Source organism: Carcharhinus amblyrhynchos, chromosome 34, assembly GCF_965287045.1.
Source record: "Carcharhinus amblyrhynchos chromosome 34, sCarAmb.v2.hapA, whole genome shotgun sequence".
Classification (NCBI taxonomy): domain Eukaryota; kingdom Metazoa; phylum Chordata; class Chondrichthyes; order Carcharhiniformes; family Carcharhinidae; genus Carcharhinus; species Carcharhinus amblyrhynchos.
This window is the reverse complement of record NC_137357.1, coordinates 9,315,762-9,336,601: the sequence shown is the minus strand read 5'-3', so window position 1 is coordinate 9,336,601 and position 20,840 is coordinate 9,315,762. Positions and strand designations below refer to the sequence as shown.

Here is a 20,840-nt window from a genome sequence, read left to right as displayed (position 1 = left end):
CAGATGCAAAATGACAATGGCAATTTAAGGAGTCTTGCAGAGATTTATGGAGGTTTACTTAAAATGGAATGAGGTTGCTCCCAATATTGTTTGTTTCCATCACCAGGGGGCCCAATGGTTGAGTAACCATCAAATTGCTGTTGACTTGCCTCATTGCACCAGAAAGGGGACATTGCCAGAGGAGATGGGTTTAGAGGTAAGCTCCCTTCGTATTAAGTGGATTCCACCCATTGCAGTAACAGTGTTTGTCCTTTATGTGTATTCATCAGTAACTGTCATCAGGAACACTCGCGTCTGATCTGGTACTGAGCCACTAAGGTTTAAAGCTCTCTACTGTACTGCAAATGTGCATTATGACCATAGTCTCAGAGGCAGATTCCTCTGCACGATGATATTGACATTTCCAAAGTTGTCTTCCTCCGTGTAACTTTGCTTCTTGTTTTGTGTTGCAGTTTCATTCCTTTAGAGATTTGGGGGGCGGTTAAATTAATGGATTGACTTCTTTGGTCCCACTTCACAAATATATCTCAGTTGTTTTGTCCAAAGATACACTGGGGCGAGGGAAGAAGCCAAAGTTAGATGCTAAGAAATAAGTAGTATGCGTTTCCCACAAATATGCATTTGGGAAATGACTGAGATGTTGCTCGGTTTCAATGCTGACCTGTGACTGTCGTTAAGATCTCAGGGCTCACAGGAACATGGTTTCAAGAGGGACACTGATGACAGCTCAACATTCTGGGTTACAGGTCCGTCGGACAAGATAGAGAGGGGGAATAAAAAGGAAAGGCGGGTGTGTGGCAATTTTGGTTTGGGAAGCAATTCTAGCCGTGAGTAAGAATGATATGTCAGGAGGATCATTGATTGAGGCCATTTGGATTGAGCAGAGGAGGAACGACAAAGGGGCAGTCACACTGGGAGTATAGTATAGGTACCCAAATAATTAGAGAGAGATAGAAAAAACATAATTAAAGGACCCCGGACATATCTTCTTCCATTGGGAAAAAGATACAAAAGTCTGAGGTCACATACCAACTGACTCAAGAACAGTTTCTTCCCTGCTGCCATCAGACCTTTGAATGGCTCTGCCTCGCACTAAGTTGGTCTTTCCCTGCATCCCAGCAATGACTGCAACACTACACTCTGCGCTCTCTCCTTTCCTTCTCTATGAATGGTATGCTTTGTCTGCATAGTGCGCAAGAAACAAACTTTTCACTGTACATGAATTCATGTGACAAGAATAAATCAAATCATATCGAGAGCAAACATATAGGCAAATCTCCGACCAATATAAAAAGAATAGGGTCGTAATAGTAGGGAATTTTAACTTGCCAATATTAACTGTGATTATTTTAGTGTGAATGGAATTGTCAAGGTGAATACCAGAGAACATCTTTGGCTAATACGTAGCAAGCTCAAGATGAAAGGGCACTGTTCGAGACTTAGCTTTCGGGAATGAAGATGGCCAGTTCAAGGAGTGAGAATGGGAGAGAATTTTGTGGCAGGGAAAATAATTCAGTTAGCTTTTAACATAATTATGGAAGAAGACAAAAATGAAACAGGAGTTAAAGTTGCAAATTGGCGCAAGGCCAATTTTACTGAGGAGTAATTTAGCAAAAGTGGATTGGAAACAGCTAACTGAAGATACATCAGTGTCAGAGCCGTGGGAGGCATTCACTGGGGACATTGAGGGTTCATATGTTCCACTGAGAGAAAGGTGAGGTGGTCAAATTTAGATGTCAAATAATTTGTCGAGTAAGCTAATACAGAGAAGGAAACATCATGTCAGACACCTGGAACTCAATCCTACTGAAAACTGAGAGGACTGTCATCGAATCTCTACAGTGCAAAAGGAGGACATTCAGCCCAACAAGCCTGCATCAACAACAATGCCACCTAGGTCTTATACCCGTAATTCCACATACTTATCTTGCTGGTCCCCCTGACATTAAGGGTCAATTTAACATGGGCAGTCGACCTAACCCGCACATCTTTGGACTGTGGGAGGAAACCAGAGCACACAGAGGAAATCCATGCGGACACAGAGAGAACGTTCAAAACTCCACACAGTGACCCAAGGCTAGAATTGAACCTGGGTCCCTGCCGCTGAGAGGCGACAGGGCTCACCACTGTGCCACCGTACACAGTATAGCAGGAGCAGGGATGGAATGAAAAAGGAAATTCGCAAAGTGAAGAGAGGGCATGAAATACCATTGGCAAGCAAAAAACAAGGAAGGTTCATGGCAGTTTTATCAATGCACTTGAAGTCAGTGGATAACCAAGGAAAGAATAGGGCTCATAAAAGACTCAAAAGATTAGCTATGTGTGGAGGGAGAGGATGTGGGTATGGTTCTAAATGAATATTTTGTTTGTGTGTTCACCAGACAGAAGGATTGTGTTTCAACACTACAGTTAAGGATGAGGAGTGTAAGGTATCGTATGTGACAAACATAGGGAGAGGAAGAGGAGAAGGTATTCAGGGAGTTAACATCCTTGAAAGTGGATACAGTAGACCCCAGCTTGTTAAAAGAAGTCAGGGAGGGAATTCCAGAGGGTCTGACTAATTTTCCAGTCCTCATACGGGATACATACAAGGCACCAGAAAGCTGAAGGTCATCTAACGTTGCCCTTTGTTTGAAAAGGGAACGAGGGATAGACCAAGTAATTACAGGCTAGTCAGACTGAACTTGGCAGTGGACAAATTGTTGGAATCAATTCAGAGGGACAGGATAAACTGTCAAAAGAAATGAATGAATTAATCAAGGATAGTCAATACGGATTTGTTAAGGGAAGGTTGCGATCTGATTGAAAATTTTGAGGATGCAACAACGAGGATGGATGAGGTCCAGATGGATTTTGGCAAGGCTTCTGACAAGGTTCCATTTGGCAGACTGGATAAACAAAGTAAAAGCCCATAGGATCCAGGGGAATGTAGCAAGCTGGATACAAAATTGGCTTAGTGGAGGAAACAAGGGTAGTTGTTGATGGACATGACTGGAAGGCTGTTTCCAGTGAGGTTTTGTCCGTATTAATGATTTGGATGCACATGTAGGGAAAACGATCAAGAAGTTTGCAGACAACACAAAAATTGGCCATGCAGTAGGTAGCAAGGAGGGTCGATGTTGACTGCAGGTCTGCAAAGTACTGGTCAGATGGGCAAAAAAGTGACAAATGGAAATCATCCCAGAGAAGTGTGAAGTGATTCACTCAGGGAAGTCAACCAAGCCAAAATAATTACACAATAAATGGGAGGAAATTGAGGTGTAGAGGAAGTGTGGGACCTTGGAAAAAATTCCACAGATGCCTGAAGGTAACAGGACAGGTTGACAAGGTGGTTAAGGAAGCATATAAGCCGGAACTCTGCCACCTTGCCCAACACAGAATTGGAATCGGGTGAAGGTCTGACAACGGAAATTTCTGTTGACCTTGGGCAGGAATTTCTGATCTGGCCACAGCGAGGCCATAAAATCCTGCCCATAACGTCCTTTCATTGATTAGTTGAACTATAGAATATTTGGCTTGGTTTGATTAATTATTATCAAATGTATTGGTATACAATGAAAAGTATTGCTTCTTGCGTGCTACACAGACAAAGCAGAGAGAAGGAAAGGAGAGGGTGCACAGTGTAGTGTTACGGTCATAGCTAGGGTGGTTAAGAGGTTGACAGAATTAGAGTAGAGTTTCAAAAGCATAGACCGAGAGTAAAGAATAGAATTAGAGGGCATGCTGGGTACAGATCATAAGAAGCCACCACACTCTGGTGCCACCTTGATTCACTGTACAAACCCAATTGGTGGAAATAATCAACAGAAAAGCCAATGGTTGAGTTTGCCCCCACTGTCCCAAATTCAGGAACAACCAGACCCATTGAAGATATCTCAGTGCTGCACCGAGACAGAGCAGTTCCCACACAATGTTCACGGAGCCTACATCCAACCAGAGAAATGGATTGAGACACAGAGTCCTGTTCAATTTTCAACTCATTGCTCAAATCATCCCATGAACATATGGAACCAACTCACTGGCATCATTTGACCACAACATCAGCATCACAAGTCCAGGCCAGAGAATGAGGAAATTAAATACAAGAACAGAGGGGTTGTGTGTGCAATTCTGGTCACCTTATCACAGAAAGGAAGTAATTGCATCAGAGAAGGAGATTTACAAGACTCTTGCCAGGACTGGAAAACTGTAGCTGTGAGAAAGATGGGATGCGCTGGGGTTGTCCTCCTCAGAACAGAGGACGCCAAGGGGGAGCTTTGATATGAGGGATAGGCCTGGGTAGAGTAGTTGGGAAGGTCCTTTTACTTTAGCAGAGAAGTTGGTGGTTCCGGGCCATATAGATTTGATGTGATTGGTAAAAGATTGGAGGGGAGGTGAGGAAAAGCTTTCATCACCCAGAGGGTTGTGGGGAACGAGAACTCACTGCCTCAAAGAGGCAGTCAAGACAGAAACCCTCAAATCACTGAAAAAGGTCTGGATCTGCATCTCAAATGCTGTGACGGGTGGGGTTACAGCTGGGGAGTGGGATTAGGCTGGATGGTTCCTTTTTCAGCCAGAGGTGACACAATAGCTCAAGTGGCCTCTACCTGTTCTGTACGCTTTCTACGACTCTAACAAGCACAACCTCACCTCATGACTCCAAGTGAAGCTTGAGGGGCTAAATGATCTCTTCCTGACCTCACATATATACTCCTAAAATTCACTTTTGGAAGAGGGAAGTTCATGGGGATTTTTTCCTCCCTCTTGCAGACTTCCAACTATGTCAACTGTACATACACACACGCACACACACACAGCTCTCTTGACAGTGGCACCCTGGGTTAGCTGGTGGTTATAGAATCCCTACAGCGCACAGGGTAGGTCATGTGGCTCTTCAAGTCTGTACTGACCAGAATCCCACACAGGCCCTACTCCCATAACCCCATACATTTATCGTGCTAATCCCCCTGACACCAGGGTCAATTTAACATGACCAGTCAACCTAACCTGCACATCTTTGGACCGTGGGAGGAAACCCGAGCACACGGAGGAAACCCATGCAGACACGACGGGGGGAATGGGCAAACTCCACACAGACAGTGACCCAAGCCGGGAATCGAACCTGGTGCTGTGAGGCAGCAGTGCTAAACATTGTGCCACCGTGCCACCGTGCCACCCTGTAGGTCAAAAATGTCAAAGCGATGCAGGGTGACTGGAACTCACTCCATTCCTGTGGGTCCATGCTCGGTTCCACTCACACCCCCTGCACTACTGAATCGGGAAGGGTTAATCAATTCCAAACTCACATGGAATAATGTGTGTTCAGCTGAACAGGACAGACTGAGCGCTCGTCACTGTTGGCTGCCTGCTGCCATTGCCAGATGACAGCCCATAGACAGAAAATTAGACACAAGAATAAAACCATTCACTCACAGCTTCGCTGTCACATTTACCGTTTGAGTCAATGCGATCCTAATTTAATATTTTACAACATAAATTACATTAGGTCACCAGATTCTGAGAAAGCAGGTTGAGTGGTGAGCTTCCAGCTGCCGCTCACGTACACCGCAGACTATAACTACCAGATGGTGCAAAAGGAGGACCTGGTAATGTGCCATACAACAGGCACATTTTTTTAAAAGCACTGTAAGTGGGCTGCCAAAGGTTACTGCCTCCTTCCACCTTCATTCAGTGGGAGAAATGCAGGACATTACAGATGGGCTGAAGCACAGCATCGCAAGGCTCCTCATCCACCTAACATTGTCAGTGAAATGGTGGCAGGAATTTAGGGAGGGGGTCAGAAGGTGGGAGGGGAGGGGATCAGACCTCCCGCCTGACCTTCCGCATCCAGCTACACCCTCGCGGGCTCTCCATTATCAAAAAGGGAGCTGGCCACAGCAAAATGAGCGAGCTGCCTGCCACGATATAGCAGCAGAAAATCGAACAAAGACACCTGAAGAGAACATCGGACCATCAGAATTTGGGCAATGCAGCCCTTGGAGCCTGCTCCGCCATTCAATCAGATCATGGCTGATCACACCCCGGTCTCAGATCCACCTCCCCTACCCCACAAATGCCTTTCACCCGTTTTTACAAATCAGAAATATGTCTCTATCCTTCTTGAAAGCATTCAATGATTCAGACTCCACCACGCTACAGGGCACAAATTCACCACCATCTGCGAGAAGTAGTTCCTCTTCATCTCAGTTTTAAATCTACTGCCTCTCAACCTGTACCTGTGACTCCTAGCTAGGGGAAACATTTGGTTTACATTTACTTTAAAGAAAGATAGCCTTGGGCATCACCTCCAATAGTAGGTGATGTATGCTTTGGGAGCGGCACGGTGGCAAAGTGGTTAGTACTGCTGCCTCACAGTGCCAGCGACCTGGGTTCGTTCCGGCCTCGGGTCACTGTCTGTGCAGGATTTGCACGTTCTTCCCACATGAGTGCATGGGTTTCCTCCCACAGTCCAAAGATGTGCAGATAAGGTTGCTAGGCCATGCTAACTTGACTGTAGTGTCAGGGGATTAACAGGTTAAGTATGTGGGATTACGGAAGTAGGGCCTGATGGGATTGTGGTCAATGTAGACTCGATGGGCTGAATGGCCTCCTTCTGCACTGTAGGGGTTCTATGTGAGGTTAGGACAGAGTTCACCATTGGGGCAGAGACTTGGTAGAATGTGGGGAGGGGGGGGGCGGGGGGGGGGGGGGGGGGGGGGTGGTGGCCTCATCCATCTAGTCTTCCCAATCTTGGAGCAGGGTTGCCAAACATCTCTTCCGATATCTGATCTGAGAAGGCTGATATGAGCATATGGACAAAAGTGGATAGGAAAAATACTCTCTGGTCAACACAACCCACCACAATCATGACATTTACAAATCACCAGCTCTCAAAAAAAGCCAGACGGTGTATTAAGTCCTCGGAGGCAGAAGTCCCTTCACAAAAATCCCTTTATTATGAGTTGGACAACAGCATACAGAGTGCTTTCAGTTAGCAGTCCATCCCATTAGTTCCAGAGGAACTGACAGTCCTGGTTAAGTGCAAAGCAACAAAATCCCTCACTGGACCATCAATTTGGCCCCTAATTGGGGAGTTCATCTTCCAACAGGCCCACCTCAACTGCCTGATGAAAGATGTTACAGGAGGTCTCCTGACAGAAGGAAAAAGATGAGAATGGGGTCCTTTCCTTCAGATGAGGAATAGAAAACAGCAAGCAGACTCAGTTTATTTAGAGGAATGTTAGAAGCTGGAATTAATGGGATTTTTCCAGAGACGCTCTGTAGCATGTACACAATTCTGGGTGAACATCCAAGGGCTGCACCATCGCCAAGTGGCAACCTGAAGTAAAACCTGCCGTCTGAATGAGAGCATGTGACAGCCTGAACATTGGGCTGTATTCTTTAGAAATACAGGACTTCCCTCATTCAGATTTGTTCTGAAAATGCCTTGCAGATATTTGTAGTCGGATTCACACAGCATTTCATAACGTCTTGTCTGCAAGAACTCCAGCCGATAGCACAAAATAAAATAAGGCTGGCATGCTTGCGCAGTACTGAGGGAGTGCCACACCGTCTGATGGGACATCAAAATGGAGAACATAGCAGCTGCCTTAGGTGAACCTAAGAAAGCCCCTCTGGCTCGACTTAAAAATAACAAAACCATCATGGAAGTTGTGGACGTTGGAAATCTGAAATAAGAACAGGATTGGCTGGAAATATTTAATTAGTCTTGCAGTCTCTGCGAAGGGAGAAACAAGAGTTAACACTGCAGGTCAAGGAGTTCTCTCTCTCTCTCATCAGCACTCTCAGATCATCGACTCGCTCTCTGCGCACCTTTAATTAGATCGTCTGGTTGGCCTCTGTTGGGTATTTGATGGAAGGAGGAGGACAGGAAGAATTACACTGATGTTAGAGAGGGGGCCATTATTATCTGTGAACAGACATGCCAGCTATCATCTTCTGTGCGACACTGTGGAAGAAGTTTCTGAAGCTCACTTCAAGTCAAAAAAATTGCGGTGAGCGTTTGATTTCGTTAACAGCAGAGGACACTTGTTCCAACTGAACAAGAGCAAGGGAGTTCTCCCAATGTGCAGATTAATATTTATCACTCCGTCAACATCAGTTTACCTGGACTTTTATCTCTCTTGTAGGATTCTGCTTTGTGTCGATTGGCTGTCCTGCTTCGCCACAACTGTGACTGCAATTGAAAAGTACGTTTGTTGGCCGTGAAATGCTGAGGGAGCCCCCAAGGTCATGAAAAGCATTATTTGAATGCAAGTTAGTTTTTTTTTATCTTTACGATTCAGAAAGAATATGTCTGTCTGGGTAGATTAATTAGCATCTGGCACAGATGCAAAATTTGTGCACATTAAGACAGTGGGGATTTGATGTAATTCTGAGCTATTTAAAAAAAAAAACAATTTTTCTGAAGAACTTTTCCATTCCAATTATTTTCATGTCTGATTGTTTAGTTACAAGAGGACCAATGAAGTGGACCAGTTAAAAAGCATCAAGAGACAAATGAATGCGTTGAAGACAGATGGGTTTTTTGGAATATGCCAGGATGGATGTTATTGATGTTGAAGCCAGTCTCTGAAAGTTTAATAGGCTTCTCTTTTCCCAAAAGGTCTGATGTTCTAAATCAAAAAGGAATGGGAATGGAAACTGTTCAATTAATTGCAAAGATGGTATAAAACATGAAAGGCAAAAGAGTTTGCATTATTACCACTGGCAGCACAAACATTGGAGTCGCAAAAGGCCAAGAGTTGGTATTGGGATCTATTGGACATGACTGACAACATGTCATCAAATCCATTAGTCTCAGAATTCTCCAGTTTCTTATCTACTTGGGGGTTTGCTGTATTTTCTACATCTAACTTTACAAGTTTAAACTTTATTATTTGTATCAAAAGTGTGCTTTCGTTAACACTGCAGTGAAGTTACTGTGAAACTCCCCGAGTCACCACAGCCTGACACCTGTTCAGGTACACTGAGGGAGAACGCATCTGACCAGCACGTCTTTCGGACTGTGGGAGGAAACCGGAGCACCCGGAGGAAACCCACACAGACACAGGGAGAACTTGCAGACTCCACACAGACAGTTGCCCAAGCCAGGAAATGAACCCAGGTCCCTAGTGCTGTGAGGCAGCAGTGTTAACCACTATGACACCATGCCATGCTAAAGGGAAATGTCTGGACTGGGAGATTTGGTATCTGATTTTATGATAAATTCACGAAGGAGTGAACTTTCCATTGTTCGTGAATATTTTGGCTTGAATTCCTGTGCACTTAGCTATTCTGTATTGAACCTTAACACATCATTGTTCTACGTTAAATGTATTCTTTTCTGTTAGATGTGATTTTTTTATTCTTGCCTTCAGTGTGCATCTTTGCCAAATGGGGGTGTGAAACTGCCCTCTTTTGACACCTCTGCCAGCTTAATTGGAATATTCTGCAGTGACTTACACAAAATCGCTCCAGCCACACAAAGAAATACCTGGCCTTTGTAAAAATGAGATGGAACTTGCTGCATGTGTGGATTCAAAAGAACAAAAGTTATTTCCTGCTCCGCCATGCGCCAGGTTGGGTCTGGTCAGGCAGAGACTTTGGCTGGGATTTTCTAGTCTCCTCTCCCATGTTGAGTTTTTTTGGTGGCCGCTGGAGGAATCTTCCAGTCCCACCCAAGCTGATGGCCATTTACCTAACTTGCTGGCCATGTCACCAGGGAACCAGTACTAGGAGGTGGTGGTGGGGGGGTTCCCTATCGGTGGGTCAGGAAGATTCCACCAGCGGGAAGGGCTGGAAAATGAAGGTCATTCCATCATTCCAGTTTAAATTTATTTATTAGTGTCACATGTAGCTTTACATTATCGCTGCAATGAAGTTACTGTGAAAATTCTCTAGTTGCTGCACCCTGGGATCTGTTTGGTACACTGAGTATTTAGCATGGCCAATGCACTTAAATCAGCACATTGTTTGGACTGTGGAAGGAAACTGAAACACCCAGAGGAAACCTGCGCAGATAAGGGGAGGACGTACAGACACTGCAGAGACGGCCACCCAAGGCTGGAATCGAACTCGGGTCCCTGGCACTGCGAGGCAGCAGTGGTAAATAGATGACATATCTGAATCGTAGTTTTACAAATACATCGGCTGAAACACTACCACCTCACCCGTCACGGAATCGGTGCGGGCGAGAGACCAACAAGACAAAACTCCCTTGACCTCGGGCAGGAATTTCCAATATTGCCCGAGCGAGGCCGCAAAATCCTGCCCATCACACCACTAGCAGATTTTTTGATTGAACCATTCAATTATTCCCTGCCCCCAAGTTTTTTCCAATCACCCTGTAAATCTTTTGACATTGAGCATTCATCCAATTCTCCTGGTTCTCGACGCTGAGTCTGCTTCCAGGTTGTGTATTCTAGATCGGAACAAGCTGCCGTGCAAGCAAAATCCTCATTTTGCCACTGCTTAATTTACTAATTACCTTAAGTGAGTGCGTCCTCTAGTCAACAATGCTTTTACTGCTCAAACAATTGCTCCTAATTTATTCCATCAAAACCTTTCGCGACTTTGAACACTTCCATCAAATCTCCTCTCAACCTTCTGTGTTCTGATAAGAACAGTACCAACTTTCGCCACATAATTGAAGTCCTTAATCTCTTAACCAGCCAGTAAGTCTCTTTTCCACCTTCTCCAAAACATTCGCCCTCAAAGTATGAGAGCCAGAAGTGGGTAGACTCTGAGGCTGAGTGCAGAGGGGTGGGACAGTGGATGGATCGTCCTTCAGAGAGTCAGTGCAGATTTGATGGGCCAAATGGCCATCTTCTTCACTGCACTGCTTCAACAGTTCTCAGCACACTGATCCTGTCTGCCCAATTGCATTTCCAAGTTCCCTATCATCTGCAAACGTTGATGTTTTGCCAAGTCCAAATCATTGATTTATTACCTAGAAGAGCAGTCGTTCTATCACTGACCCATGGATAGCACCACTGTATGTTCTTCTTCAGTCGAGAAAAAGCAATTATTCACGATGGCTACACTGAACCCATGTCCCACTATTGCACGATGCTTCTAATTACATGGATTTTAAGTAACAATGTCGTAATTTGTCAAACACCCTTTGAAGACAGTCGATGAGGGTATTTGTTGACTTTCAAAGACCTTAATCAAGTTGGTCAAACAGGATTTAAAATCATAGAAAGTTTACAGCATACAAGGAGGCCATTTGGCCCATCATGTCTGTGCCAGCCAAACGAGCCACACAATCGAAGCCCACTTTCCAGCATTTGGTCTGTAGCCTGGCAGGCGATAGCACTTCAGGTACACAGTCAGACAAGCTTTTAAATAAATTAAGGATTACTGCCTTTACCAGCATTCCAGGCAGGGAGTTCCAGACCCTCACAACCCTCTGGGTGAAAAAGGCACAGTGATTAGTGCTGCTGCCTCACAGCACCAGGGACCCAGGTTCAATTCCTGGCTTGGGTCACAGTTTATGTAGAGTCTGCATGTTTACCCTGTGTCTGCATGGCTTTCCTCTGGGTGTTCTGGCTTCCTCCCACACCTCCAAAAGATGTGCGGGTTAGGTGAATTAGCCATAGTAAATTGCCCCTTCGTGCCAGGGAGACTAGCAGGGTAAATATGTGGGGTTAGTGTAAGCTTGATGGGCTGAACAGCCTCCTTCTGTATTCTAGTGATACTATGATTCTATCTCCCTTCTCATCTTGCCATCAATTACTTTAAATCTATGCCCCCTAGCCACTGACCTCTCTGCTGAACTAAAGAGGCCATTCAGTGTAAAACTCAATCAAATTTCCCATCAGTTTCCTCTGTTCCAAGGAGAATGACCCCAGCCAATCCAATCTTCCCTCATCGCTGCAAATTTTCAGTCCTGACGATCTTCTCTTAAATCTCCTCTGTGATTTCACTAATGCAATTACATCTTTTCTGTAATAAGGTGGCCAGAACTGCACACAATTCTCGAGAGGTCGTCTAACTAATGATTTAATGATAATAAATAGTTCCAGCATAACCTCCCTGCTTTTATATTCTATGCCACAGCTCATTCCGTATGCCTTCTTAACTATCTTATCAACCTGTCCTGCTCCCTTCACAGCATGCGTGGACATTCATTCTCAACTCTCTCATTTCCTCTACACCTCTCAGTGCCCCTCCATTAACCGTGCATTCCCCCTGCCTTGTTTGACCTCCCTAAATACATCAACTTACAGTCCTGTAGGTTCAATTCCACTTGCTCACCTGATCGGTCCAGATTTACCTTTGACAAATACATGCGAACTTTCATTTATTTCATAAAATCATAGAATCCCTACAGCGCAGGAGGCCATTCAGCCCATTGAGTCTGCACCGACCACAATCCCACCCAGGCCTATTCCCGTAACCCCACATATTTGCCCTGTTAACCCCTGACACTAGGGTCACTTTAGCATGGCATCTTTGGACTGTGTGGGGGGAAACCGGAGCATCTGGAGGAAACCCACACAGACATGGGGAGAACATGCAAACTCCAGACAGACAGTGACCTGGAATTGAACCCGGATCCCTGGCGCTGTGAGGCAGCGGTACTAACCATTGTGCCATCGTGCAACCCACACTTCTCTATCCCTTTTGTCCTGGATTCTCTTTCTCTCTCTTTACGTCACACCCTTGGTTGTTTGTAGATTGCTAATCCAAGCATCTCTGTCTCTCCACAATACCATGATATCACAATGAGGCACATAGAAAAGGCAGGTTACATTAATCATCTCAACAGGTGGATGGACTGAAGCCACACTGATGTTATTGTCACTACTCTAGCCATCCAAGCTAACTGTCCTGGGTTATAGGTTCTGAATGTTTCCCATCAGCTGACTGGCCTGGGTAAATTGCTCTAAATTTATTCCACACCCCAGTTTTTAAACAAGGGCTTCACCTTTCAAGAGGAGGCAATGCTAATCGCGAGACTATTAATGCAGAAAATCAGCTAATCTTCCGGGGACCCAAGTTCAAATCCCACCATGGCAGCTGGTAGAATTTGAATTCAATAAAAAGTATCTGGAATTAAGAATCTACCGGTGACCATGAAACCATTTTTGTTTGTTGGAAAAACTCATCTGGTTCACTGATGTCCTTTTTAGGGAAGGAAATCTGCTGTCCTTGCCAGGTCTGACCCTCATGTGACTCCAGAGCCACAACAATGCGGGGGATTCTCAAACTGTCCTCTGAAATGGCTTAGCAAGCCACTCACTAAGGGCAACTAGAATTGGCAATACATGCTTGCCAATCAACAAAGCCCAAGAACCATGAATGAATAAAAAAAAATTTGTAATCCTTTCACACCATTGCAACCATACCAAAAAGGGATTGGGGTAGATTGTGGTCAGAGCCTCTGCAAGTTCAACTCTTACTTTCCAAAGTAAATTTGAATTCATTCCCTCTGGATTGGCTGGCTTTGCCCTCCTGTTGATCTATTTTTAATTTTTCTGCTGTTTCCTCTCTCACTGTTATGCTTGCAGCACCCTCCTCTCTTTAATCAGACTTTCCCTTCCTTTGACTACTCTGATTCTTTGCATGTTTTTAAGACTTTTGCATTCTTCTTTATGTTAGTTGCTAATCTATGCTCACACTGTAATTGATGCTTATACACGGTGGCACGGTCGTGCAGTGGTTAGTACTGCTGCCTCACAGTGCCAGGGACCCGGGTTCAATTCCCAGCTTGGGTCACTTTCTGTGCAGAGTCTGCATGTTCTCCCCATGTCTATGAGGGTTTTGTCCAGGTGCTCTGATTTCCTCCCACAGTCCAAAGCTGTGCTGGTTCGGTACACTGGAGGAGAATTTAGCATGGCCAGTGTACCAGAATAGGCGCTGGAGTATGGAGAATAAGGGATTTTCACAGGATCCTCATTGCAGTGTTAATGTAAGCCTACTTGTCACAATAATAAATAAAAACTTACTTTTTCTGTGTCCCTTCCTTTGAGGTCTCCTCAAAGTATTGACATGTGGTTGAGGCCTATGGCAATGTGTTGCACTGCATTTCAGAAAAAAATGTTATTGCTTGTATATAGAACATTACAGCGCATTGAAGAACTCAACTACAATATTTTTATGATCATCGTAAGTCATATTTTCCCTTCCCTTACACCACTGTAACCCTTCTGCTGGCTCTCTCTCATGATGAAATTCCCTTCTATACTGTTCTACTTACGGGATGGGGAGACTGCCTTACTTAGAGATTGGGCAAACAGGGCCTGTATGCCCAATCTCTCCAAACAAGGCATTCTCACCATCGCTAGAGCTTCAAAGAATGAGAGGTCATCTCATTGAAGCCAAAATACTGAAAGGAACAGACAGGATAAATGCAAGTAAGATGTTTCCCTTGGTTGGGGAGTCCAGAACCAGGGGACTTCATTTCAAAGTAATGGGGATACCACATTTTCAAGTTTATTTATTAGTTTCACAAGTAGGCTTGCATTAACGTGAAAATCCCTTGTACTGAAATGAGGAGAAATTTATTTGCGCAGAGAGTGGTGAACTTTTGGAAATTCCCTACCTCAGAGAGCTGTGGAAGCTCAGACATTGAGTACGTTTGAGGTGGACATGGATGGATTTCTGATTAAACATCTAAGGGGTTGTGGGGACAGAACGTGTACATTGTGCTCAAGGCATTGATGTGTCCGATCACGCATTATTGTATTGAATAGCAGAGCAGGCTAGTGGGCAGAACGGCCGACTCCTGTTCATCTGTTCCCCACTCCCATTATGTCAACCACCGGCAACTGGGACAATGCCTTCTTTGAATAATTTGCTGCAGTTACAAAGAGGGTCCTTGGAGGTTCAACTTGTTGCAGATCACAACTGAAAGATTTAGGCCAATTTGTGCTACTCATGGCTTGAAATAGGTCTAGTACTTTGTCTTCAGTTTGAAGAGCAGCAGAAAAATATAGTGGGCTTAACTGAACAAGGCACTAACTGGTATGTTGATATCAAACGAGCATGCAATGCCCATTAAGTTTATTACACTAGCTTCGTAGCTAATACTACAGATAACCTCAAGACAGAAGATTGCCTCCATGTACCCTGCAATTCTATTAAGTAATCATTAAATGTTATATTATTTCTCTCTTCCATACCCAATTTGAATACACAATGGTTTTTTTTATGATGTTAGGTGCACCTCATAGGCATAATTTGATCAAGTGTTTACGCTGATACTAGAATTTATGAACATCAGCAGAATCAAAGGAGTAAATTGCAGTCCTAAACTCACTGCCTGCAGATAATTATATGCTGAACAGTCCCTTCTCCGTTTAAATAATATTTGCTTTCTACCTTCTTCACACTGGTGTGACAGGCATGATAAGCACGCCACAGCGTTTATGATGCTTGGGATAGTGAGAAACTACACCAGCATAATGTGGGATCTGAAGCTTTTTTCTCTGCACAGCAGATGTTCAATATTTGGTGAACAACATGCAGAACAGAGGATTTTCATCTACGTCTGTCCACAAACTTGGCCAAATAGTTGTACAGTTGTGATAACCTCCTCCTCCTCCCCCGCCACCACCCTCAGGACTTGCATGGGGACATCACTGGTTGACCTTCCTGTTGAACTAACTGAATATGAGCTCCCTGGTGATTGGAAATTAACTCACCAGGTGGAGCTCGTAACACTGAGCCCTGTATAAAGCAGGCCTCTGAATGGGTCCATTCTTCCTTTGTCCCAGTTGGGACATGTTTGCCTACACCACAGGCTTGTGGTTTTGCTTTACTTTGTTTTGTGCAATAAAGCACCTGTTCCTTCATGGCTGACTCCTGGAGTTATTAAAGTGGTACAATAGTACCACCACTTCTGCAACTTCAATGGGTTCCACCAAGTTTGCAAATAGCCACAAAATGGCTGAGAAAATCAATGTAAATAATGACAAAGATCACTCAATCCGGGGATCTCCCTGACAACACACACTTAATGGCTCAGGTCAGAAACTCCAAAATATTTTATGAAGCCTACTTGCAACATAAGTTTTGCCTCTTGAATTTGGCTAGGATAAGCATGAGATGTTTCACTTCAGGTATGATTCAAATGACCCACTAGGGAGCTTTTATCAAACAAAGTTGATCTTATAGTTAGCACGTATAGTAAGAAAGTTAGCAAGGACTTTTACAAATTACAAACCAGAAACAGAACAACCATTATTATGTATAATGCCATTGCAATTTCACAGAATGGTGTAATTTCCTGAAAGTTTGTTGTACGGCAAAATCCGACTGAGGCAAAAATCATAATGGGAAGGATAGTTTGCGTAAACCGATCTTTCTCAGCAGGTGGAGACTCCACAGTGAAGGATGAGGCTGACTGTCAGAGATGCGTCTTTGGACAGCTCTGGTCAGGATGGTAACTGGTTAAATAACATCTCTCTGTTGACAAACATATCTCATGTGTTCCAATCAAACCAATCCCACAGACAAAAGACCCTTTTCACAGGTTTACCACAGCAAAGACTAATGCTCATGTAATACTGGACATGGGTCCTTTGGATGAAGTCTGCAGCTCTCTGGATAGACTCAGAACAATCTGAAGTCAGAACAGCTTCCCAAAAAACCAGGGACTCCAGCAAGCCACCAACAGCTGATTTCCCCCTTCCAGAAAGCCAAGGCCTTGCTTTCAAATGGCCAGCAGAATTTCCAAAACCAGGGAGAGAGGCCTCTTTTCAGTTCGATGCCCCTTCTAAAAATAAAACTCAGACTGAAAACGAAAGAACCTGACCTGCCAATCCGGTTTCCTCCCAACAATGCAGAGTCACAAACATACATCCCAGTAAAAATCAACAAACCCCTGTTTAAGCAGCAATAAAAAGATTCACGCAGACACCCGGCAACAATGAGAAAAACAAACTGAAAAAGTTTGCTTACACCTGCAGAGTACATGATTTAAAAAAAAACTTCTTAAAGGTACACTAATGTCACACATCCACATCAACCAGACTAAAACACACAAAAAAAAAAGAAATTGCAAACGCAGATTGGGAAGGTTTCAGGTGAAACGACAATTGGTTAGTTTTGCCATCACTCGTATGGACTGTTTGCAACCAACTTGTGGCGGGTGATGCACTTGCACAGCTGCAAGTGCATAATGGCACTGGGACCAGGACAGCTTCTAGATATCATTTAAAGAGGAATGGATCATGGATGATATTCGAACAGAGAGACAAAAATAGATAAAGATCCTTGGTGAAAACCTTTGTCGAAAACGAAGTGACGGAGCACCAGGAAAAAAAATGAAGGAACGAATGTCTCTGCATTGAAGTACCTCGCTGATTGATGGCTGCTGTTAGGATGATGGTGCAATGCAACATGTTGATCGTACCACCCCATAGCACCATCCTTTATGACAGTGTTGCCACTAAAGCATGAGATTGTTAAAGGAATCCAATGTTATGGTCCTTCATCCAATCCAGTTTCTGCCTCCAACTTTTTTACTTTTTTATTAATGTCACAAATAGGCTTATGTTAACACTGCAGCGAAGTTACTGTCCAAGTCCCCGAATCATCGCACTCTGGCGTCTGTTCGGATACACAGAGGGGCAATTCAGCATGGCCAACGTACCTAACCAGCACATCTTTCTGACTGTGAGGGGAGCATCAGGAGGAAACCCGCGCAGACACAGGGAGAGGGCGCAGATTTTGTACAGACAGTGAACCAAGCCATGAATCGACCCTGGGTCCCTAGTGTTGTGGGGTAACAGTACTTGCCACTCTGCATCCCAATCACTGTGCCACCATGCCACCTGTTTCCACTGCAGAGGGAAGGCTAGTTGGTTATTAATGGTGGTCTGGCCACCTTGGTTAACAGATTTGAGAGCACAATCCTGGTTGGTAGGTTCGGATCACCTCCTCTGCATCCTGACCTGCTGGCTACAATCTTTTCTAAACACATGAAACTAGAGGGATTCCGATTGGAAAACCCACTGATGCCAGTAATAGCCTTGACCATCACAGAACATTTACTATGCGAAAGGAAGCCATTCGGCCCATCAAGTCTGCAGTGGCCCTCTAAAGGAGCATTCAGCTTCGTCCCACTGTCCTGCCTTATCCCTGTAACCTTGCACAATCTTTCAGCTCCGTCAAAATTGAAGAAAAGGCTTATGAGTGTAAGTACCAGTAGAAAAGTGCAAAGCATTGTTAAAAAGTGACTTTGTCATGCAGATTCAACAGACTAGCAAGTGTCTTCATGTTTGACTATAGTTGCATTCAAATGGATGTAAATAGTATGCATTTCAGAAAGAAAATTAGATTGTGGGCATTTCCAAAAATCACTGAAACTTACAAGTACTTGGCCGTCAAGGGATCTCAGACAAGTGTGGAGATTGCACATTCTCCCTGTGTCTGCATGGGTTTCCTCCAGGTCCTCCAGTTTCCTCCCACAATCCAAAGATGTTCGGATGAGATTGATTGCCCATGCTCAATTGCCCCTCCGAGTCAAAGAGATTAGCAGGGTCAATACATGGGGTTACGGGTCAGAGCCTGGATTGGATTGCTATTGGTGCAGACTCGATGGGCTGTATGGCTTCTTTCTGGACTGTGGGGATTCCATGATTCTAGATCTTAAAAGGTGTCAAGGGATACGGGGACAGTGTGGGACAATAGCAATGAGATAGACGATTGGCCAGGATCATGTTGAATGGCAGAACAGGTTCAAAGGGTTGAACAGCCCCCTCTTCCTATTATCTCTCTGTCGATGCTCCTTGACAGACAGGACGAAATCCAAAAAAAAACACAATGGGTGGGATTTTACGGCCTCGCTTGTCCCGTAAAATCCCGCCCGAGGTCAACAGACCTTCCCATTGTCCGCTCCAATTCCTGTGCCAGGCTGGGCGATAGAATTCTGGCCATTATCTTCAGCTTCCTCTCAAGCTTCTTGGCTCATTACAATTCTTTGAGGAAAGAAGGTGGTGTTGAAATAAAACGTTACATATTCAAGAAAACAGCTCATATCTTACCTCATAATGTGCCACTCTTTGAGACTCTGAGATCAGCTGGGCACTGCATACCTTACAATAGGTGTCAGTAAATAAATTCTGATCAACAGTACCGGCAGACTTCATCTGTTGGAACAAAATAAATGAGACAAACCACATCAGACAAAAGATCAAGGGAAGCTGGCAGTCTGAGCAGTACATTACACAATCACTGGTTTGACTACGATCACTGCTCACATGAACTAGCTTTGCCTTTTGTTCCTTCTGCATCGCATGTACACTGCTCCTTCCCCCTCACTGCATCCAAATGCTGTTGAAACTGAGACCTCTGACAGCATCTGGGAAGGTGATGGCCTAGTGGTATCAATGCTAGACTTATTGATCCAGACGCTCAGCTAATGTTCTGAGGACCTGCGTTCGAATCCCGCCACAGCTGATGGTGGAATTTGAATTCAATAGATGAAAAAATCTGAAATTAAGAATCTACTGATGACCATGAAACCATTCTTGGAAAAACCCCATATGGTTCACTAATGTCCTTACTTCCACTGACCTATGAGAGACTCCAGGTCCACAGTGACGCAGTTGGCTCTCAACTGCCCTCTGAAACGGCCAGGCAAGCCATCCAGTTCAAGGACAAATCAGGGGTGGGCAACAAATGCTGGCCAGCTAGCGACGTCCATGTCCCACAGATGAATTTTTAAAAAAACTATTTCAGTGCAAAAAACAACAACAGATGAATAGTCATCTGTTATTCAACGCTTGATTTTTATTTGAAATTAAAATTTGGAGAAGTGTATAATGAGCGGCTGACTTGATATTCCACCTCCCCCCCGCCTGCCGTGGCAATATTACCCACAAATGCACTATTGCTACTCTTTGGGACACCCTGATTCCTTCTTGACAATTTCCTCCTGCTCTCCTTCTCAACCTCATCTTTGATTCCCCCAGAGACTTGGGCACATAATCTAAATTGGCACTTGAGTGGAGCATCGAAGGGTACAATAGTGACTGCACTTCAAACGTAATTCCTTGGCTGTGAAGTGCTTTGAGATATCCTGAAATGCGATATAGAGACAAAGATCTTCGTTTCTATTCTCCAGTACACAACCGAAAAACAGGAAATTGGATAGCTCTTTCAAAGACTCAAGCACGTTGGGCCGACTGGCCACCTTTTTTTGAAATTGGACCATTTTATGATCCTATGACGCATTCTTCAAAGGTTGAATCAGATATTCTTGTAACAAAGTTTGTGAAACAATTAGGAATTATTCTTTCAGTCAGATGTTATTTTGATATGAAATGTTATCAATGCATAGCAAGACATGTGTCTGTCTGATGTTTTTAAACAATCGACAAATGTGCTACCGAGCTAAAAACTCCGCACGCAGGTTGTAAGTGCAGGCTAATTTATAAAATGTTGTGACGTTTGCTGAAGTTATTTTCTGTGAAATTGTTGAGCTCAACTTGTCCAAACATCCACCCTCACCCACATACGCACTGAAGAAGTTCATCTGTCAGGTGCTAATATTCCAAATTAAATTTCCATAATTTATTTGCATGACTTAGATAATGTGTTCGCTTAGTTTTCTGCAACTTTAGTACAGGAAATATTTGCATTCATATCATCCCTTCGATGCAGTAAGCACCTCAACAGCCGAGAGGCAGGGAGAGCTTGGAGGTACACGGGAACAGTGAACGGGTGAATGGCCAAACAGGATGTCAAGGCGGGCCTCTTGGAAGATGAACACTTTGATTGAGCTCAAGTCCAGGCAGCAGGCGACCAAGGGGGTCGTCCAACCTGACCGTCTGTTTTTCCTACCGCAGGTATATTTGTGGCCGGGTGTCCTTGGAGAGGAAGCATGCAGTGTCTGAGGGCACTGT

The 20,840-nt window shown here is 44.3% G+C and overlaps 1 protein-coding gene across 1 annotated transcript in view; it reads right to left on the bottom strand.

The window, feature by feature from the left end:
- The window catches only part of LOC145361375 (zinc finger matrin-type protein 4-like), a 193,974-nt gene that overhangs the window by 159,541 nt on the left and 13,593 nt on the right, over positions 1-20,840 (bottom strand). Inside the window, exon 2 of the mRNA XM_080217065.1 lies at positions 18,978-19,082. Coding sequence (XP_080073191.1) covers positions 18,978-19,082 — 105 coding nt within the window. The remainder of the gene's footprint in view (positions 1-18,977; positions 19,083-20,840) is intronic.